This window comes from Mesoplodon bidens (assembly GCF_964165515.1).
Source record: "Mesoplodon bidens genome assembly, chromosome: 15".
Classification (NCBI taxonomy): domain Eukaryota; kingdom Metazoa; phylum Chordata; class Mammalia; order Artiodactyla; family Ziphiidae; genus Mesoplodon; species Mesoplodon bidens.
Window position 1 is genome coordinate 76664086 of NC_138171.1, and position 21453 is coordinate 76685538.

Here is a 21453-nt window from a genome sequence, read left to right on the forward strand (position 1 = left end):
CCCTCTATCATGGCTATAGATCTGATCATTGACTCTTAGGCTGTTTAATTTTCCCAAACTGTTCAAGATGTTTTCCTAAAGTTTAATATAACATGTTACAGCTCCATACTGATTCTTCTAGCTACATTCTGTATTTCTTCTTCAATTTATCAATACATCTTGCATTTGCATAAAATTCAAATTATATTCCTTGATATGACCTGTCTTTACTTTGAATATGAGAGCTGTGCCAGTTTCTTTTTGGCACTCTTGACTAAATTAGAGAAATAGGTTTTCCACTTCTTTTCTCTATGCTGCTTAGTTACTATATAAATCTATATTTTTCCTTGATTACACATTTCATCAAAATAACAAAAATGAAGAACTGTGATACAAACTGGCAATTGTAGGTAGACCAGCACCTACATCAATTACCCAACCAGTGAATTATATAGTCTCAGTTAAAGAACCCAGAAATTTTACTGAATGTGTAGTTTGAATACTTCTTTTGAATGAGCAGTATGTACTAGATGCTTTTGTGATACTTTGGAATCTAGTTTTAAACATATGTAATTACTATGAACTAAAAAGTATCTGTAATAAGTATATCCGAACAAGAACATAGGATTTAAAACAATTTCTGTTATGCTCTTAGAATGATGTCAAAATAACGAGAACAGAAATATAGAACAATGTACAGTGGTATCTGTGGAAACCACTAGATAATTACCATATCTTTAACAATGCTTCATACTTTCATTATTCTGTGGTATAATAATGTGGTATTCAAGAATCAATTCTTTTTTCCTTAAATAAGTGTATCTATACATTTATGAATCATTAATCCCAATACGCAGAACAGGTCTTTGAGAGACAACACATACACTCAATATTTTTCTTTATTGACACGTCACTAGTTTTTCTTTTTGTAATATAAACATGCTATTCTCTTACATCAGTTTTTATCTTCAATGACATATGAAAGATCCAAAATCAAATTGGCAGTCTCCACAGCCACCTGTAGGCCACTAAGCTTTGCAGTAAAACAGTCCAAGGTCAGGTTGCCGGCTGAGTCCGTGGCTTCACATGGAAGGCAGGTTTGAGGCACAAAAGGAAGACGAGCGCTCCTTAAGAAGGACCAGCTAAGTTCTTCCTGGCTGCTGTAGAGTCCACAGCCACATCTTGAAAGCAAATCTGGCCAGTTCACAACAGAGGGAGAATCAGCCCGAACTGACCAAAAGTGTCCATACTTCCCGTCAGTGAGAATTTCACCTCCGTCGTGTTCTAATGAGCCAGCGAGAGATTCGAGTGCGCTGCAGAACGCTTCAGCGATGAGCTGGAGCTCTGTCTGGGTACATCCGTCACCTCTAAGAATGCCTTCTGGCTCGCTACGCGTCTAAAGAGTAACAAAACCATTGAAAACACAGAACAGAGCAATTAATATGACAAAAATGTTTCTGAAAAATACTTGATCAAACCCTTATTCATAGGGGTTTGGCACAAGGCTAAAGGGCATGGATGGGCCAGCTGGTCAGGCTAATCCCTTAACCTGGTTGTTGTAGTAAAAATGCTCGCTACCAGTCATGTTATCAGAATGAATAACTCAGAATAGACCCCACCATCAACTTATTCTGAAGGACTGCCCAGTACTGCCTCCTTAATACATGAAGGACAAGGTATAATATGTGAATCACAGGCTTCTGTACATCCGGGAGGAACCTCTGGAAGACAAATGTCCCAGATGAAGTACTTCTTTATGCTTGGCAAATGTTTGAGATTTGTTTAAAATGCGAATACATGTATTATTATTAAGACAAAAACCATTTAAGCACGTGTCATTTTCACATTAATGTTTAAAAGATAACTATTCTTCTTTTCAAATTAATGACAAGGTTATACAACTTTGCTTCTTTTTCACCATTTTAAAAAGTTTATCCTAGAAATTTCATGATAGAAAAAGTAATATATTAGCAAACTCACACTTGAATGATAGTTAAAAACCCATATCCTAACTACTTAAAAACAGTGACCACTTTTTTCTTTTGCCCAGGAGGTTGGAACCAGATGAGATCATCTCTATGGCATATTTTTTCCCCATATTTTCAGTGCTATATACTGTTTCTTTAAAATCCTACTCAAAACACCTTCCTTCTCCAAAAGACTTATTCTAGTTTACTCAGTCCCATTTGCAGACCATGTTATTGTCCATTCAGCATCAACAGACTGGCAATGGTTTTGTTTTTCATAATGTAAATTCCAATAACTTTTCATGAATGGGCTTTATCCTCAAACAGATTTTAAATTGTTTGGGGAAGCAGTGCAAGGCATGTCTATGAAAAACGTTTACACCCAATCCCAGGCATCCCAGGGAGCTCTGCACTCCTGACTAACCAAAGAGCCAACTGAAAATACTTGGAAAACACATACATTTTTGTATCCATTTTCAAACAGAGTAGGTCAGTGTTAATGAAATAATTAATAAGAACTACAATGCACTAAATTTACTGTCAGGAAATGGAGTTTCATAGATTAATAAAACAATTCTATTTAATAGAATCAATATATCATAAATGAATACCAATTTAAAAATTATAATAGAGTCTAATAATTAGCATGCTTTAATAAATGAAATTAAGTTTTTTCTTGAAGATCCAGAAGGTACTGAAGTGTTCTATAGAATCTCAACACTTTCATCGTGAATACCAATTATTACTGTACCACAGCACTTGAGAGCTCTAAGATGACAGCTCCCATTAACAGAATGCTCATTTCAACAGACAGTAGAGACAATACTCAAAGAATGTGATCACCTGCTAAAAGGTTGGATTAATAATCATTGTGATAAAGATATTACCTTATAATTGCAAGTGTTATTTTCCTCAAGTGTTTTCAAATACAATATTTGATTTCAAGACTACTGAGAAATTAAGCATTAAAGGCTCCAGAGTATTATGATTTAGTTTATTATCTCATAAAATGAATGTTGCTGAGAATTCAGATAATTTAAGAAGGACTACCTAACCTACCTTGTGTCTGATATATGCCGCCAAATGAGTTTCAGTACAGCCACCTCCTAATAAAACACATGGTTCCTTGATTGTTAACTGCAAAGCATGCAGTGCTGCTTGACACGTGAGCTAAAAAAGAAACGAATCACCAGTATCTGACACTGACATCAGAAACACAAAGAAATATAACCACGTTTTCAAGGCAACTTAGAGAGTGGTCTCAAAGAGCCTGATTTTAGGGCTTCTCTGGTGGCGCAGTGGTTGAGAGTCTGCCTGCAGATGCAGGGGGCACAGGTTTGTGCCCCAGTGCGGGAAGATCCCACATGCCGTGGAGCGGCTGGGCCCGTGAGCCATGGCCGCTGAGCCTGCGCGTCCGGAGCCTGTGCTCCACAACGGGAGAGGACACAACAGTGAGAGGCCCGCATACCGCAAAAAAAAAAAAAAAAAAAGAGCCTGATTTTAATTGCAGAAGAACAAAACTGGTGTCACTAAGGTTGTCATGTGATGAATACATTTTGGAATAATAAAGATGAAATAATAAAGAGATGAAAGAAAATACTTTAGCCAGATGTTTGTTTTCATGGTCTGGCTTAATATCCTCTTTCATATACATTTAGCTCTCCAAATTGAGATTCACAAATACAATAACTGGATCAGCAAGGTATGCAAATATTTCTACCAAAAAAATATTTCAGTCTAAATAACTTAGCTGTAGAATTTATTTCAAGTTGCTATGGAAATGATCCAACCAAGCAGTAATAAAAACACACAGACCTTGAATATTCACCAAGGATAGATCCTTGAGCATGCATTCTTCAAGTCTGTGACCAATGCCATAGGGCATCGCTTCCATTGTATAAAAGCTGCATGTGTTATTGCTGTTCGTGGACAACATGCTGTTAAGAGGTGGATGATGGGTATAACTGGGGAACCTACTGCTAAGTGAATTATTCATACACATTAGCATCAACAAGTACACAATTGAAGTTAATTTCTTAAGAAAAGTCCCCATCAAGGACTTTTAGATTGCTTGTAAAATACTAGAAATAATAAGAGGCAACATGCCAAGTTTCTGTAGTATCACAGGCAATTCAGTCAGCTTACTTGTAATTTTAATTCTCACATTTTTGTTGTTTTTGCTTTCTATACAACCTAGGGAAGTTATGAAGAAAAAAAAGCGTAGCTCACCGATGTGAAAAAAAACTTATAGCACTTGTCTGAGTGATTATTTAATCCCTGCCTCAGCCCCTAGACATGGAATTCAAAGTTTATTACTTACCTTCAGTTCATCCCAGGCTGTGTCATTTCTGTTGCAGAGAAGCAAACTGCAGACAGTTGCTTCATTAGGAATAAGATGAAAAAAATGTTTGAAGCCAAATTTTGCAGTGCATAAATCTTTCACACTTCCATAACTACTGGGAGAGATTGAGTCCAAGGAACCAATAGGCCTTGTTCCTATTTTTTAAAAAAGTTTAGAAAACACAAAATGGATGAGTAAAGATGGAGCATACAATCATTTACAATTATAATATTTATTCCTAGCCAATATAAAAGTCCCACAAGCATATCATTTAAGATATGAAATATAGGATAAAGAAATAAGATGCATCATCTTAAACTTATAAGTAATATTCTGTCATTAAAATCATATGCAAATAAAGCAGAAGTTCTTTTGGTTTACAGACTTCTTTGAACATGTTAGAAGCTATTTTGTACTCTCCAGAAAAAGACACACACAATTTTGCATACATTTTCAGGAAGTCCAGGAACCTTGGAAGCCCGTGCAGGGATCAGAGACCCCAAATTAACAACCCCACTAATCTGGAATGAAGATGAAGTGAGGAGACAGGCCATTTTTTAAAGGTGTTATGATTTTTACCTTAAAACATGCAAATTAAGCTATGCAAATAGCTGTGTAGTTGAATTCTTTTGGGGCTCCATTTAGTGAACATATAGGAATTTTTTTCTTTTTTCTTTTTGCCTAACAACTGTTTGCATGTAAACAACTACCTAAATTATGCCAAAATAAAGTATGTGACATTCTTATTTCATTTTCTTATTCTTTGATTATATTTTGCCCTCCTTCCTGTACAGGTAAAGTAGTAAAATTTTACAAAACATAAATTAATAAAAATATGAATAAATGAGAAGTTAGGATGACTTGAAGGTTTCTAAAAATCTCTAAATGTAGTAGTTATGTAAGAAACAGCACAAACCTTCTATAAGGAGTAACAATACTAGTTTAAAGTCTTCAGATTAAAATTGTAACTCTTAGCAATGTACCTTCTTGGACCAGTCTCCTCTTTGAAACTAATGGGATTAAAATAATTATGTCTAAAAATACGTGCAGCTCAAAAATTTTGTAAAAACCAAGAAAATAATCATGAAAAATTTCACTTCTTTGAATACCCCTTTCTTCTTTACTTCTGAAGTCTCAAACAATAAGGAATACTTGAGGGATCTAAAATTTAAGGAAAAAAACACAAAACTCTACATCTTGTATAATTTCAAGGGTGGAACCAACAGAGAATTTGTAAGGAGAGGATCCCCTTTCCTGCTGATCATCCTCTGATGTGGAGCAAGTCATTTAACTCTTCTGCGTGGGCTTTCCCAGAATGGGGATAATCATGTCTATTTCACAAATAAATCAAACCAAATGTTAAAAATGCTCTGTAAGCTATGACAAGCTTCATACCCACAAGTCAACCAAGCACAATAACCCCATTACTTAACCTAGATCAGTAAAGAGGAATCTTGCTTGAAGGGGGAGAAAGGAGGTAACGTTAACCTAGATACACCAGAGAAGATGGATTAGGTCCCAAACATACTTCACTTGTTATTAGTTTACCGGAACCATTGGCCTGGTATAGTTTTTTTCCCCCCTTTCCCTTGTGTCTCAATAAGTTTCTGCTCCCGAGATCCAAGACTGCAGCCCTGGCTTTGCATAATGTTATACATACATAACTTGGGGAAGCAGGGCAGGGCGTGTCTATAAAAAACATTTACACTCTCCCCAATCCCACTGGCAGCTCTGCAATCTCTTGATAACACTCCTTGATAACACTTGATAACACTCCAAAGAATCAACTGCAAATACTTGGAAAACACATAACTTTTCATATCCATTTTCAAATAAAATAGGTCAGTTCATGTTCTACCATGTTCTAGTTACAAATGGGATAAAATATCAATTGTGGGCTGGTGTGGAAACCCAGTGCCCACTTATAATATTGTTTCCATGGAAAAATGCTTCAGTTTAAAAACTGACTACATAATCTATAATACTCAATATTCACAACTGGAAATCACCTGACTCATGAAAAGCCAGTAAATATTTAAGGATATGGGTCTGACCCACAATATTACCAATGAGTTCCAAAGAACGGTTTCTGTTATTTCTTAACGATTTCCACTTTAACGATCATTTGACAGTCTTACAGAGGCAGGGCAATAGCCCAGAGATCTTAGGAATTCAGTCCTGGCACTCATCCTTCTCCTTTTCGATGATTTATAATGAGACTAAAAATAGTCAACTTTAACAGTTTTAACAAAATTTATTAGACTTAAACTTTTAAGTCTAATAACTTACGAATTGAAATTGATCTGAATGAAATGATTGTGTTTCTGATAGCTTGTCAATGTAGTTAAAGAGATACTAAAAAGTGACTCAAATCAGGAACTTTTCAGCCTGTCATTTCTCTTTGGCTCTAGCAGGTAACTACCAACATTCTATTTGCTTCTTTTTGCCGAGTTTGTGAAATACGGTGAATTTCTTGCCTGTTATAATTCTGTATGTTAATAAACATATTATTGTTAATTCAACAAACATTTAGAACCCCTACTGTGGATCAGGCTTGTTGTAAGCACTGTAAGTAAAAGATGATCCCAACTCTCAAGGAGCCTAGCTGGAAATATTTGGGATATTGGGATACGGAAGGCTAGCCTGCGGGCGGGCACGCACACACACACACACACACACACACACACACACACCCTAATTACGAACCACCATTTAGGCAGAAGTACAGTTCTTTGTTGGAGTTAGATAAAAGTGAATATTCTAGTTGCAAAACTGCCTTCTGAATACAATGTGACTTAAGAGCTTTGTAAAACTCAAGTAGAAGAATTTTGTTCCAAGTATGAAAGACTTCATGTGATTATGAAGATGTTAGATTTCTCAATAATCTGTAAAATGTTTGGGGGTTAATAGTTTTAGATTATGACAGACTCTGCATAATAACTCTGTACATTTTGGGGCTGGAAAATACCTAGAAAATAGTCCTCATCACTCAATTTGTAATAAGTGAACAACGCAGGATCTTTTTCAGAAACCACCTTTGCTGCCAGAAATGATACACACACACTGTAAGGTTGGCGGCTTCTCAAATTGTTCAAGATGATAACACTGACACACACCAAGACTATCTTTGCTCAAAAGAAGTATGATTTATTAACCATAAGGGGCAAAAGCTGAGAGTGCTTTTTACCTGTGACTTTACTCAGGGGTTCCATCACAGCCACTCCAACTCTGTCTACAGCAATAACATGATGCGTTCTGAGAAACTGCTTCAAAGATGGGTGTATAACTTTTTGGCACAAGACAAGATCTACGTGATCACTAACCAGCTGCCTTCCTAGGTTAAGCAACTGTTCCAGGACTGCATTTTCAAGAGAAACTCCGTAACTCACCACCACATTTCCTTCTCCAGTATCAGAAAGGTCTCCGGATAAAGACACACAAAAGAGTGCCACCTTGAAGGAATCTGATTTTTTGATAGGTAATATCTTCATCAATTGAACTTCTGATATTTCAATAAGTATTCCAGGTAACACAGTAGAATCTATAACTCTTTGAGGTTTTAAAGGGATAATTATACTCTTTCCTAAAATGATGTGGTCTTGGGCATTTTCTGGAATTATAAGCAGAAAGGCTCTGAGAATCAAAGTACTGATATGGTCGATTTCCTTTGTGGTGAGCATACAGGCAGGTTTACTTGTTAATATACTGCGCACCAAACAGAGGAGGATCTGAGTGCTACTAAAGTTGACTGGGATTCGACAACCACAGGCCTCGGATTTTAGGTAACTGGTGCAGAGGCTCAAAAGCTGCTTATTTAACTTAATGACAGTGGTGGGTGTCAAACCTATTCTCTGAACATTTTCAACTAAGTTGCAGCAAAGAATGGCTGTGAATAAGCCGCCGTCACTGAAGCAGGACACGTGATTCTGCACAGAAGTTGTCAGTATCTTTAAAATGGGATGGGTGACTGGCAGGTTGGCGAGGAGGGCTGCTGACTGGGAGGTTGTGCACACAGAGCCCCCCAGGCCGTTGTGCAGCTGCTTCAGCCTGCCTGCCGGGCCATAGCAGGATGTGACGATGCCTTTGAAGACAGAGAGGGTGGCCCGCACTCGTTCGCTTGTCAGTGGTTCACTTCTACAGAATGAGGGCTTTTTAGCTTCTAAACGAGACATCTTACTTCAGGTGGTAATTTGTGAAGACAGCTTTTATTTTGTTAACCAGAGTTTTCTATTTATTGTATTGTGGTGGGTTTCAACATTTAACAAGATTATCCTTCAGGAATGAAAGTCCGAATATACAGCGTTGTGGCTATAAAATTAAATACTTAGCTCCATGCTTATGATACTAATCGGCACGTAATGGTGTAATGACATATTAGTAATTCCAAGTATTTATTTTAGTTCATTATTCAAACTCTTTTGTTGCCTTCAGGCTGAGACTTTACAGATTGTTTTGCAGCTCTCTGTATAAAATATGTTCCGAGATGGATGCCTGTGAAGGAAATCCCAGCTACAAGAAGCCAGTACTTTCTGATCCAATTGCTATTTTTCATTTCTTCTTTCAAACTCAAGCTCAGACTCAAAGCTGCTTCTTTCTATAAGAAATAAAAATAAAACATTTTAGAGAAATAATTCCAAAACATTTAATAGGTTGTAGTTTAGCAATTACTTTTAATGCCCTGCTCCTTCTTTAGAAAAAGGAACTATCCACTGGCACAAACCCCCAAAAATGAGAAATGTAAATCAACTTAGACTAAACATTCATTTATTTTTTTTTTATTTTTTTTATTTTTTTTATTAGTTTCTGCTTTATAACAAAGTGAATCAGTCATACATATACATCTGTTCCCACATCCCTTCCCTCATGCATCTCCCTCCCTCCCACCCTCCCAAACATTCATTTCTTTATTCAAGGAATCCCTACAAGAAAAAGTACTGATATTTTAATCATTTTGGAATGCACAGTAACACAGCTAGAAAGCTTACAGTACAGTTATTCAAATATGATATGCTTCTAGAAGACAAATGCCATGTGAAACTCATAGAATTTGGTCTCTGAGTCCCAAATGTTTTTATTCTCTTACATCAAGATCTAGTGTTGTTTCTTCTCTAACTTTCATTTGCTTGGAAACCTTAGGTGTGAATACAAGGGCATTTATATCAAATCCTGCTTATAAATAATTATGAAAATGAGATAACTGTTAGGATTCCTAATACAGACACTCTCTAATGTACAGTCTACATCCAGCTAGACAAATCTACACAACACATCTACCAAAGAATAAACCATGTTTTAATTTTAAATATTTGGCCAAATTCAGAGCAGTTTTCTGTAGTTTTACCCGATCAATCAATGATTTTCAGTTTTGATGTCCTATATCTAACCATCTCCCAAATTTTGGCTAATGACAATAAATACAAAAGCCAGGGAATGTGCTGGATGACAAGGAGAAAAATAGGATCTGATTTGCAATGTGACCTCAAAGGGTGTAAATAATATAAAATGCTATCATTTACCAAGTGTGCTAGTGCTTGTACTAGTTTCCTTAATGAGGTTGGAAGAAGCGTGCCTGAGGCATAAAATTCTGATACTATAATAATATGTGGAAAGGATAAAAATCTCAGGTCATAGACCTTAACTGTTGAGGCTTGGTGCTTTGAAGGTAAAGGTTCAGCCAATTATTAGTTATTTTCAGGAATATGCTAACCACTGGACAGTGTTTAGCACAAATAAAACTAATTGAACTACTCAAACTACAGTACTACCCAGAGCTGTCTACGGCACAATATGATACAGACCAAAAAGGTGATTTGAAGATGTGCAAAGAAGATGTGAAGAGAACAAGGGAATGCTATGCAAAGTGTTCTTTTGGTTACCACTCCTCCCAATTTAGTTAAAGGGCTATAACCATGGCAACTGGGCCCCAAAAAAGTGAAAGCAATGATGGCCAGCTTTCTCCCTGCAATGATAAAGCTATAGTCATCTCTTTTTATAGCACGAGGAGGAAAAAAAGTTTCTGTTTATCTTATGCAAGGAACAACAAAGGTACTTAAATATTATTTCAAAGGTTTAGACTTGGCAAAATCTGTGAAATACATTTAAATGAAAGCTTAGTGAAGTGACTTCCATACATAAATTTGCACATTACAACACACACACACACACAAACCACAAATCATAACAGACTGTGATTAATAAAGTGATTTCTCTAGTTACTTTTCAATACATAATAGTGACATGCGACTTTTCAAAAGTAGAATGCCAAATTGGCACCTCTAACAGTCTTGTGGTAGTGAGACCAGTAACCACATCTTTTGGCTAATATCTCTATAAAATGAGAAAGAAAGAGAGTGTTGGTGACTCCCAAATCATTTTTAGGATGTCAAAACTTGCTGACTTCTGGTCCTATGTCTAGATCTAGACAAAATAAGGTACAATCGAAAAGAAAAGAAACAAAACACAGGGCTGGCTTATAGCATAGGTTTGGAAGTGTCAGTTCAGCTATTTCTTTCTTCCTAACAATGTGACCCATTATTCCAAAAGTTACCATCACATGAATGGCCCTGACTATTCCTGGATGCACTGGCCTGGCAGATGGGCTTTCTGCAGTGATGGATAACAATTAAATAATACTAAAACCTACATGACTATATTCTAAATTCAGAGCTATAAAATATGATTTAAAGAAATATAAACACGTAAAATTTTTTCCTAAAATGAATCAGGGCTCTTTGGAGAAGTGGCTGATTCTAGGTCTGAGGTAAGAAATAAACTAGATGAGCTGGGGACATTTTTCTGCCAAAAAGTAATAATGTTATTAAAGATCACTTGGATCATATCAAAGGGCACAGGAAAAAAAAAAAGACGACACAGGAGTCAACTTGGAAGGAATCTAAGACGGGACAATTTAAGCATTAAAAAGAATACTGACAGTAATAGACTGAGATAATTCAAATTTATTATAAAAACTGATAAAAGGGAAATAAACCATTTATCTTGCTTTCCTGTATAAATGCATTTTGAGGGGTAACTGAATAGTTGAGGCAAAGTTGGTCCAGCTAATAAATGGAGAAGAAACGATAGCATTTCAGCAGCATAATTTTGCAACACCTAATGAAGTAATGGACTACACCATCATAGTGGTTGGCAAATTATAGCCCATGGACCATATCCAGCCCACTGCCTATTTTGTAAATAGTTTATTGGCTCACCCTCATGTATTGGGTATGAATGCTTTTGTGCTAGAACTAAAAATTAAATAGTAAGAGTTACCATTAATTTTTTCAGTGTGATAATATACTTGTGGTTGTATGTGTTTATCCTCACTGTTAAAGATACATACCAAAACCTGAGACTTGCTTAAAAGTATTCCAGCAATAAAAAAAAAGGGAGGGGATAGATAAAAAGAGATTGGTAAAATGTTGATAACTGTTAAAGTTGGGGGATGGATACTATAGAGTTGAATATACTATTCCCTCTCTATTTGGGGTTTGTTTGCAACTTTCCATAATAAAAGTAAAAAATTTTTAAAATAACAGACAGATACAGCACATACTTTTGATGTACTTCAACCACTAGGACATTATTACTCACCTGAAGGTCAAAATGGTATATTAAAATAGAAAATGTTCCACAATTGTAGGGTCACAGTTCTCCATCTGGGGCCAAATGAGTTTCATAATTCATTATTTCTTGGATTTTAGAAATACAATATAGTGTATAACACCCATACTCAAAATAATATGGTGTTTAACACCCAGAATCAATATAATCATAATATAGTATAACACTCATCATCAAATATAACAATATTTCTGCAGTGAAACTAAATATTCATATTAAGTGGAATAAAGATTAAATTGCCTCATGTCAGTTAAGATCAACTAGCTAAGGAGTTATGACAAAACCTTTTAGATTTTAGAACTTTCTGGATTTGGGAATTATTGATAGGGGTCTATAGACCTGAATTATATTACTATATGCTCTTATTTCAGTGGCTCTGAAAAGTAACAAATTACTTTGAAGCTAAAGTATTAGTCATTCTTTGGTAGCCATGGGGGATTCGTTACAGGACACCCCCCTCGGATACCAAAATCTGCAGATGCTCAAGTCCCTTATATAAAATGGGGAAGTATTTGCATATAACATAGGCATATCCTCCCAGATACTTTAAATCATCTCTAAATTACTTATAATTACTAATACAATGGAAATGCTATGTAAGTAGTTGCTTTTTGGAACTTTCTGGAATTATTTTTAAAAATATTTTTGGTCCGTGGTTCACTGAATCTGTGGATTTGGAACCTATGGGTACGGCGGGCTGACTGTAGATATTAAGGAATAAATACAATTAGTTTTATTTATCTTGGAAAAATCAGAGAACAATAATAAAGAAAAGAACCTTTTGCAGGTTACATATTTGTAAGTGTGGCATGGATTTATGGCAGGGGAAAAACTGCTCCTTTGGACACAATTATGATCCTGGTGACACTGCTAGTGAAAAGGGCAGGACAAGTAATGCACTGACTGTCCTTTCAGGCAAGTGTCAAAGCTTTCTGTGGAACCAACTTTTCTAGAAGCAACTGAAGGATAATATTTTGCCAGTGGTTCATAATAAAAACAACAGGTTAACTCACCAACTTAGGTTTTTATTGCCAGAGCCCTATACTTTCTTAAAGATTATGTTTCCCATTGTTGGAACATGCCATTTGGTTGACCACATTAAATCAAACTCACCTGAAGCTCTCAAGTCTGCTATTTCCCTGGGATGTGGTTCTTCTCAGGATTTGTGAGTGCCAGACTGCCTGGCTCAGGAAGGTCATCCTTATTAGGAATTTGGAAGACAGGGCTACTTTTGATCCTGTGCCACCCCAAATGTATGAGCCCAACTAGAGGTACCATAACAACCAGAACTTTGTAGTCTCTCCAGAACTTCTGAAAGCTCATAGTGCTTCAGCATTAGTGCACCTAAGAAAAGGCCAACAGTTAAAAGAAACAAAATAAAAAAAATCCCTCAAATTACATCTGTATATACTACCACAAGCAGAATATTGCACTCCAATAAAAGCTGCCTGTTAAAAGTTTTTTAGTTACAATACATTGCAATGTTAATTAACAAAAAGAGACGTTGTAGACTTAAAGGGATGGCAGGAAATCAGGCTTGGGAAACTTATAGAGTAATACTAAACGTTTAGTCAGCAACTGTAAAGGAGCAACACTACCTGCTCGGAAAGCCACTGGAATCTTTGGAAACACTCATGCATCAAGATCGTTTTCTTCAGCAGTCCCCAACCTTTTGGGCACCAGGGGCCGGTTTCGTGGAAGACAATTTTTCCACCGACAGGGGTGGGGGGTGGGAGGTGGGGGGTAGATGGTTTAGGAGGTAGTGCGAGCGGTGGGGAGCGGCAGGTGAAGCTTCGCTGGCTGGCCACTGCTCACCTCCTGCTGTGCGGTCCGGTTCCTAACAGGCCCGGACCAGTACTGGTCCACGGCCTGGGGGGTGGGGATCCTTGGTTTTCTTTATATAATTAATTATACTTTCTCTGAACCACAATGAAGTTAGATTTTTCAAAAAATATATTTAGTCACAATTTTTACAGAAGAATCAAATGGCAATCCTTAAGTATGCAGTAAGAATTCAGATTCTGCATTCGGACAGGATGTGAGCGATGATGTTTCAACTGAGATTGAGTCATGCATGGATTCCAATTGTAGCAAAAGACTTTTGGTTTGGACTCTATGAATTAATGCCATTTCCACATTTATGTGCTGAACCACTGCATTTTAGAGTGTTTACCCTTATGGCTAATAACTATACCCTGCAGGGGTTACTGTCAATCCAGTTTACATGAAGAAATTGGGGCCAGTAACTTGCCTGGAGTTTCAAAGCTCAGTAGTATTGAGAACAGTCTTTTTGCTCTATCTTTGATTTGGAAAGCATGGAGTGTAGCCCAGGAAGTCTGTTTCTGATGATCCGCTAGGTTGGGGAACTTGAGTCCGTACAACTGGACTCCTTATACTTTTTCACTTAAGGGCACTCACTAGGCTTTAGTGATTAGCTTAGAGACTTGTGATGCTATGAATGGACCTGCTCTCCAAGTTCCTTCCTGGGCACAGAAGAGTAAGGACTGCTCCTTCATCTATGGGATAAACTAAGAATTAGGTTCAACTGCATGTACATGAGTTTCAGTATCATAAAATTTCTTACAGTAATTTTGTGTGAATGCCTTTAGAAAAATGCCTAAACAGAATTTTCACTTATTCCTTCCCCTTTAAATCAAGATTAATATACAGGACTAATGAGCTAAATACCCAAATTGTCTCTGTGTTCTGTATATACATATTAGAAAAACAGAAGGCTTAGAGTTATGCCTATGTACCTATATTACTCCCAGCATTAGAAACCATTTCTCCTTGAGGTCCAAATTCACATTTAATAAGGACTTTGTTGCTAAGCTTAAATAAGTTACTAGATGGAAAGAACATGGCCTACTTTGTCACTCCAAGTATTTTATGCCTTTTTCTTTTCTAAAGTGCTTTGGCATCCTCTACACTTCTTGCAGCCTTTAGAGACCACACCTTTTATTGACATGCTCATGTTCTATCTTCGGAAAAAGTCAATCACAAATAACTGTATCATGATTACATTTCCTTGCGAAGCCCACTGTGCAAAAGCCTTTGGGATGTTTGAGATTTGAGGAAACAATAAAACCACTGGGGGAGGCACCGGGTGACTCGGAGTAAGTAATGAGGGAAGAACTACAGTAAGGATTACTGCCTAGATGGAAGGAGGGACTGAGGGCGCACCAAAGTCAACCGGCTTGTGTTGACTGATAGGTGGCATTTCTGCCCATAAAATACCTTGAATTAAAGGTTTAGAAGATAGGGTCCTTCACATCCAGTCTCAATACCTAAAGTGACGTTAACACCTCCAACTCTGTCCCTCTCAACACGAGCTTATCGAGTCACAGTACTTTTCACAGATGGCATCTCTGCTCTTCACTGTTTACTTCTCATGATCGTAACATATCATCACTCATTATTTGTGACTTTTTCCTGAGTTGCAAACTTTTAGGAAAACAGCTTACAGAAAAGAGTCATTTGGATAAAAGGATTTAATAATAAAGTTGACATAACTAACTCAATAATTAAAATTCAGAACAAATTAAAGTACAGGCTATAACAGCAATGTCTGGAAAGTGTGGTACTATCCTCTCCATGTAGGTCACAGGATGAAATGTGATGTATTGAGAACCTTCCTCAGATTAGGATCAAGTTAGCTCCCTGTACTCAATACATCTTTGGGTCATCCCTGGGTTAAGGACAAAGGAGGGCACTCTATTTTATTTATGTTGTGTTTAACAGACTACTATTCTTTTTTTTTTTTTTTTTGCGGTACGCGGGCCTCTCACTGTTGTGGCCTCTCCAGTTGTGGAGCACAGGCTCCAGATGCGCAGGCTCAGCGGCCATGGCTCACGGGCACAGCCGCTCCGCGGCATGTGAGATCTTCCCGGACTGGGGCACGAACCCATGTCCCCTGCATCAGCAGGCGGACTCTCAACCACTGCGCCACCAGGGAAGCCCCAGACTACTATTCTTTTCCACTAGAATAACTTAAAGATCTATGCATTTTTTTGTAGATTTAGGTTTAGTTAAACCTGGGAATTAGTATCTATTTTGGCTGAAAACTCATATTTGCCAAATTACCACTGAGGCCCAGTAACAGCACGTCCTGGTTAGTAACTGATGTGGACTGATTTAATGATGAATTGCTGTAATATTTGCTCAACACCTACATGCCCCCATTTCCTCAAATTCTCCATATCTCACACATTGATTTGGCTAATGGGGGTGAGTGAGCAGGTAACTATTTTCTGATGATTATCCTGTTGTCCTTTGAGAGGCTTGGAAAACGATTAGGATCAGGATGACAAGGCTTTTTACTTTACAAAGTACTTTTGCAGTCTTCACATTTAAATCCACAAAAAAACAGAGTATCACACCATCTGCATGATAGTCCATCTCCACCAAGCAAAATGGACTATTTTTAAATGGCACAGTAACCTTCACCTACTTCATTTCACTTAATAGCTTTCCAGCATTTTACATGTATTCTGTTGCTTAAATAACCCATATTCTAGGGCCAGACAAGTTAGACTTCACTAAATAAGGCTCATTGTTAGTTGTAAGAAGACAACAAACTAGTTAGTGAAATGATACATTCCTTATTTTCTTCATATCTTCTTGTGGAGCTTTTAAATACAGTCCATATATTTTGGGGATAAAATTTTGATTTAACCCATTTTTTTCTTCTAAAGTCTTTTTGTGGGTTTTTTTTCCAAAATGAAAATCAGCATTACTGCCGTTTTCTAAACAATATAATACTGTCTTACTTTTTTAAGTTAGAAAATACAGATATAAGAAAAAGAAAGCTAAAATATCTGTAATCATTTTGGTTTTCACAAAAATGTGATTAGAATATACATGCTGTTTTGTAATCTTTTCTTCCCGCAAGAATACAAATCTTCATTATGATTTTCAGTGAATGTATAGCTTTTGATTTATGGCAATACCCTAATTTGACAGATCGCTGATTGATAGACATTTGAGATTTTTTTCAATGCTTTATTGCTAAACATGTTAAGAATAATAAGTATTCTTGTAAATTCTCCAGAGCCCATGCTCATAGCTGCTACATGCTGCTTCTCAGGATGATACAAAGTCTTACTAGAATTCCTAACAATTAACTCATTTTTCAAATGAACTTACGAGAAGGTTTTTAAAACCTTGACTTTTAGAAAGGTTCACGGTGCTGGGCAGCAGGGAGACAGGGAGCTCCAATTTGGGGGATGAAAAACGAAGCTAGATACAGCTTATCTTAAAATGGTCCTTCCCCAAAAACATTTGGCAACAAGTTATTCCAAGTGGTATGGAACTATTTTATGGACTCGAGAGATTCCTGAGTCTGAAACAAAAATTTCTCAAGAATACGCTCAACATGATCAGATTTGTTGGGCAATCAAAGGATGGTTTCTAAAATAAGTTAGTGCTTGTTGTTCATTCACTGAGCCTTTCAAGTTTGCTTGGAGTAAAGCAGCAACAGAAATAACAGCAGGAAGACTTCTTCTCTCTCTTTACCCTCCTTTAGTCTACCTGCCACTGCCCTTATCTTTCCTGAATCTTATTTAAACACACTCCTAAAAAAACCCAAATAAACAAAACCAGAAGGTATGGAACTCTTTTGATGGAGGAAACCAAGAGAAAGGAAATGAGATTAGTAAATTTTACATTAAGTAAAACAGAAAGTAGATGTTTATGGTTTTATCCATTGAAATGCCTTTTGTTTAGAAAATGTTTAGAGGCCATCAACACAGATTATGCTTTCTTATACTCTTCTTTCAAAAATGTATACTTTGCATTATTCAAAAGGTTTCATATTTTTTCTTGTTTTGTTTTCATAGCAATTTTATGAGACCACTTTATACATGAGGAAATTCTAAATGATTGATTCCAAAATTACTGTCAGCTACTTGTGGCACTCATCTTAAATTCTGGAGTCCTAAAAGTCTTGGTTGGCATTCTTAACAGCAATTTTCAAAAGTCAAGAACTAGTATCCCAGCTTTGGCAATAAGAGTCAATCAGAATTTCCAGTGCATGATGATGGACGAGAACATTCTGGGTGCATGGTGCACACTTGTGAGGGTCACTGAAGGCAAGCATCCTGGTGCGTTACACCTGGCATGTTTTTCTTCTCATGTCAGGTACACTGGAGGTTAACAGGTCTTGTGCCACTTGGTCCAAAATGAGAGGGTAAAAAAGCCTATATCCTCCAAAAACACACCCATGATCTACTAATGGTTGAGATTAGTGGGGCTAATTTTAGTTGAGTTTTTTTAGCTTAGTTCTTGGTACGGAATGAACAGCGAGAAATTAATGAACAGAATGGAGAAAAGCTTGCTGTATCTCTGCCTCATTAAAATATCGTCATCTTTTTGAGTGCATATAAAGGCCAAGAAAGGAAAACACTGAGAGATATGCTTCAGACCACAAATACTCTTTAAATTTAAGGCACTAATGTGTCTAGGACAGCAACTTTCCCTCCCCTCAATTTGTATTACAGAGATTACTAGCTCTTCAATTTCTACCATTAAGGCCTCTGACAGGCTTACTGCAACTTGTTACATTCCAAGCCAAAGGAGGGTTTCTTGGTGCTAGAACTGGTCAGTAAGGTGAAGGGCAAAGAAGGGCAAAAAAGCTGTTAAGCTCCCTAGAAAATCCTAAACAACCTGGCTCTGGCTATCAGATTACTTTCTATGGAGCATCAGGTCAATTAAAACCAGCACATTTTGCTACTGATTAGGCCTACAACAACCTGGATGCAGGAAATACTCTGTGGAAGGTTCTCATTTTGCCTACTGGGCTTGCTGGACGCCATCTGCTGGTCTTTTGGACACAGTGTAAGGTAACTTCTTTCTGTCTTCATTGCTGCTCCACTTAAAGTATTTGGGAAAAAACAGTAATGTTTAAAAAATTTTTAAAAACTACTGAAAGTAATTTAAACATGGAGAACGCTAAACAGAACGTTCAACAATTAATTAGCCCCGCTCTTGTGACTGCCATATTCGATGAAGTTTATTGGAATTGTACAATGCCTTTTCTTTTAGCGTGGCAATGTTGGTGTGAAGTATTTGTGAATTCTTCATTCCTGAGTTCCAATTAGTAACCCTGAAAATAGTTCTTTTTACCCTCAATTGTTAATACAGCAGTTCACATTTTGGCAGTTTTTGTGTACACATTAGAAAGGTCTGCATGTTGTCTTCAGGCCTATTCAACTGACTGGCGTGCTGAAGAGAACAATAGCTTCCTTTTCTCTGTTCCTTTTCTAACTACATCCCCTAAAATAACAGCTTTGCTGAGCTTTTCCAGTCTTGTAAAAACACAGGTACCCAAGACGTTACTGTCGATTCTTGATGAACTGAAGGGACTACACCTGAGTTCTAAAGTTTCCATTCTGCAAAATCCTACCCCTACCTTGACCTACAGGCAGTCGCTGGGCTGCTGACAGCACAGCCTCGTCGGGAGCGGGTCAGGAGTACGCACGGAGTACGGTGAAGGTCAAGTTATGTGTAAGCATTTCATGATCTCAGCTATCCCCCACTGTTACTGTGGATTCAATGTATTTATAAATAAATAATATACTGAAAGCATCACATGTTTTATAGGGGAGCTTTACTAACTGTCAACAGCCTAAGATGTGACAAGTGAGTGACTGATTAGCTACTAATGAGGAAGAGACAGTCAGCGTACTGGCACCAGGCTGTGGTTGATCAGAAAGGTCTGGAGCGTTGTTATAGAGTTTACAGAGCCGTCTGAGAATCCTTCCATCCCCTTTCACTGTCGTTACATCTGGCTGCCATTTGATGTCCAGATTGGTGGAGGAAGGGGACTGGGTACCTTGCAGACAGCAGACTGTTCCATATTAAGTGTGCAGCTGATTGGGCCCTTAGTACTGCAGCAATGACTTTATGTTCCCCTGGTCAGCTCTGAATCCCGAAAGGGTTGGCTTCTGTCTTCATCATTTCTGAGATTTCTATTTTACTCTCCACCTTCGTTTCTGCAGGTAACCTACTGGCCAGAGGAAACCGTGGCTACTGGGTAGGAGCCCCTCCACTTCCGGCTCCCACATGCCCACCTCAGCTCCCATCTTCACCTCCTTCCTCAGTGTCTCAGAGGAAGGCCTGGCACTTCTGTCATCTGTGCTCCAGCCGGTCCCACGTGCTGCTGTGTCTTCATGGTACCACCTCCATTAACCCCCCTCTTCTACCTTCCACCTCCCACTTGGAATTGGTCTTCCTCCTATGCAAAAGCTGACCATTTTTCTCCATTGAAAAGAACCAAAAACAAATTCCCCAATGTAGCTGCCCTTTACCAGCCTTCCTTCCAGTACTACACACTCTGATTCCTTTCAAGTAACGCATGTGTCTAGAGCCACTGCCCACTTCCATCTTCAAACCCAAGTAATTTGCTTTTGCCCCACTCTCCATGGAAACTGTCCTGACTATAAAGATGCCAATCTCTCCCTTTCTCCGTGATCCCTCTGCACCACTTCTGATGAGTTCTTAAAACTCTTTACATACCCGAGACTAGTCTGATCCTTCTCAGTCTCCTTTAATGACCCCCTGGTTTCCATCCACCTACTCCCCCTTGTCAAGGCTCCGTCCTGGGCTGTCTTCCCCCAGTGTTCATTTCCTGGGTGGCCTCATTCACATACAAAGCTTCTGTTTTAACACATCCACCAATGACTCCCTCATCTACATCTCCAGCTTAAACCCACTTTATCCCACTGTTATTCCCCACAAGTGTCTAAACTCATCTCATATAAAGACGAATCCTCTTTCCTTCCCAAACTGCTGTTCCTCCTATGCTCCCTGTTTTGGTTTTTAAAAAAAGGCACTATCCAAAAAATAATAATAATAATAATAATAATACATAAAAATAAAAAAGGCATTATCTACCATGCAATTCAGTTAGAAAATCTGGATATAGTGGACTCTGCCCTATTCCTTATATTCCCCATCAAGTCAGTCACTCAACCCTCCATTGGACATGACATTTCTTTTATGTAATTTCTCCCCACAGCTACAGTCCAGACCTTCATTACCTCATGATCTCCTCGCTTCTAGTCCAGTGGTTCTCAAAGTGTGGTCCCTTCACCACAGGCAGCAGCATCATCTGGGAATTTATCCGAAATGCAAAATCGTGGGCTGCTCCTGACCTACTGAATCAGAACTCTAGGTTGGGATCCAGAAATCTGTGTTTTAACAAATTCTTTAGGTAATTCTGAAGCTTAAGTCTGAGAACCACTGTTTGAGTCTATTGCCCATTAATCCATTCTCTACCCTCTTAACACAGCCATCTTGGGGAAAACGACAACAATACAACAAATACATTCATGTTTCTGCTTTGCTTAGAAGCCTTCAGTGACATTTTTGACTAGAAGGTGAAACCTACATTTCTTAGTACAGCACAAAAAGCCCACCAGGATCTAGTTCCAGAAGGGAAAGCACAGTGAATTATTTTAGTAAGGATGTATTTTTGTGTAGTGATTAAGGGGATGAGTTGTGGAATCCTACTGCCTGGGCTTTCCATCTCTGCCTTACCACTTT

The 21453-nt window shown here is 37.8% G+C and overlaps 1 protein-coding gene across 1 annotated transcript; it reads right to left on the reverse strand.

Annotated features, from left to right (window-relative positions):
- Positions 1-871: 871 nt before the first annotated feature.
- MKKS (MKKS centrosomal shuttling protein) lies at positions 872-13044 on the reverse strand. The gene is made up of 6 exons (XM_081258003.1): positions 13024-13044; positions 11881-11945; positions 7475-8881; positions 4267-4442; positions 3006-3116; positions 872-1375 (listed from the first exon to the last, which is right to left on the reverse strand). The coding sequence occupies exons 3-6, from the start codon at positions 8457-8459 to the stop codon at positions 935-937; spliced, it is 1713 nt and encodes a 570-aa protein (XP_081114129.1). The 5' UTR covers positions 8460-8881; positions 11881-11945; positions 13024-13044; the 3' UTR covers positions 872-934.
- Between the last annotated feature and the right edge of the window lie 8409 nt (positions 13045-21453).

What these genes read in the sequence shown, in the direction of transcription:
- MKKS (XM_081258003.1), bottom strand. Translation starts at nt 8,459, where the DNA reads ATGTCTCGTTTAGAAGCTAAAAAGCCCTCATTCTGTAGAAGTGAACCA. An exon ending in CAGCCTGGGATGAACTGAAG is followed by an intron (nt 3,117 to 4,266) that starts GTAAGTAATAAA and finishes TTTCTTTTTTAG; the next exon opens with CTCACGTGTCAAGCAGCACT. An exon ending in CGGCATATATCAGACACAAG is followed by an intron (nt 1,376 to 3,005) that starts GTAGGTTAGGTA and finishes GTTACTCTTTAG; the next exon opens with ACGCGTAGCGAGCCAGAAGG.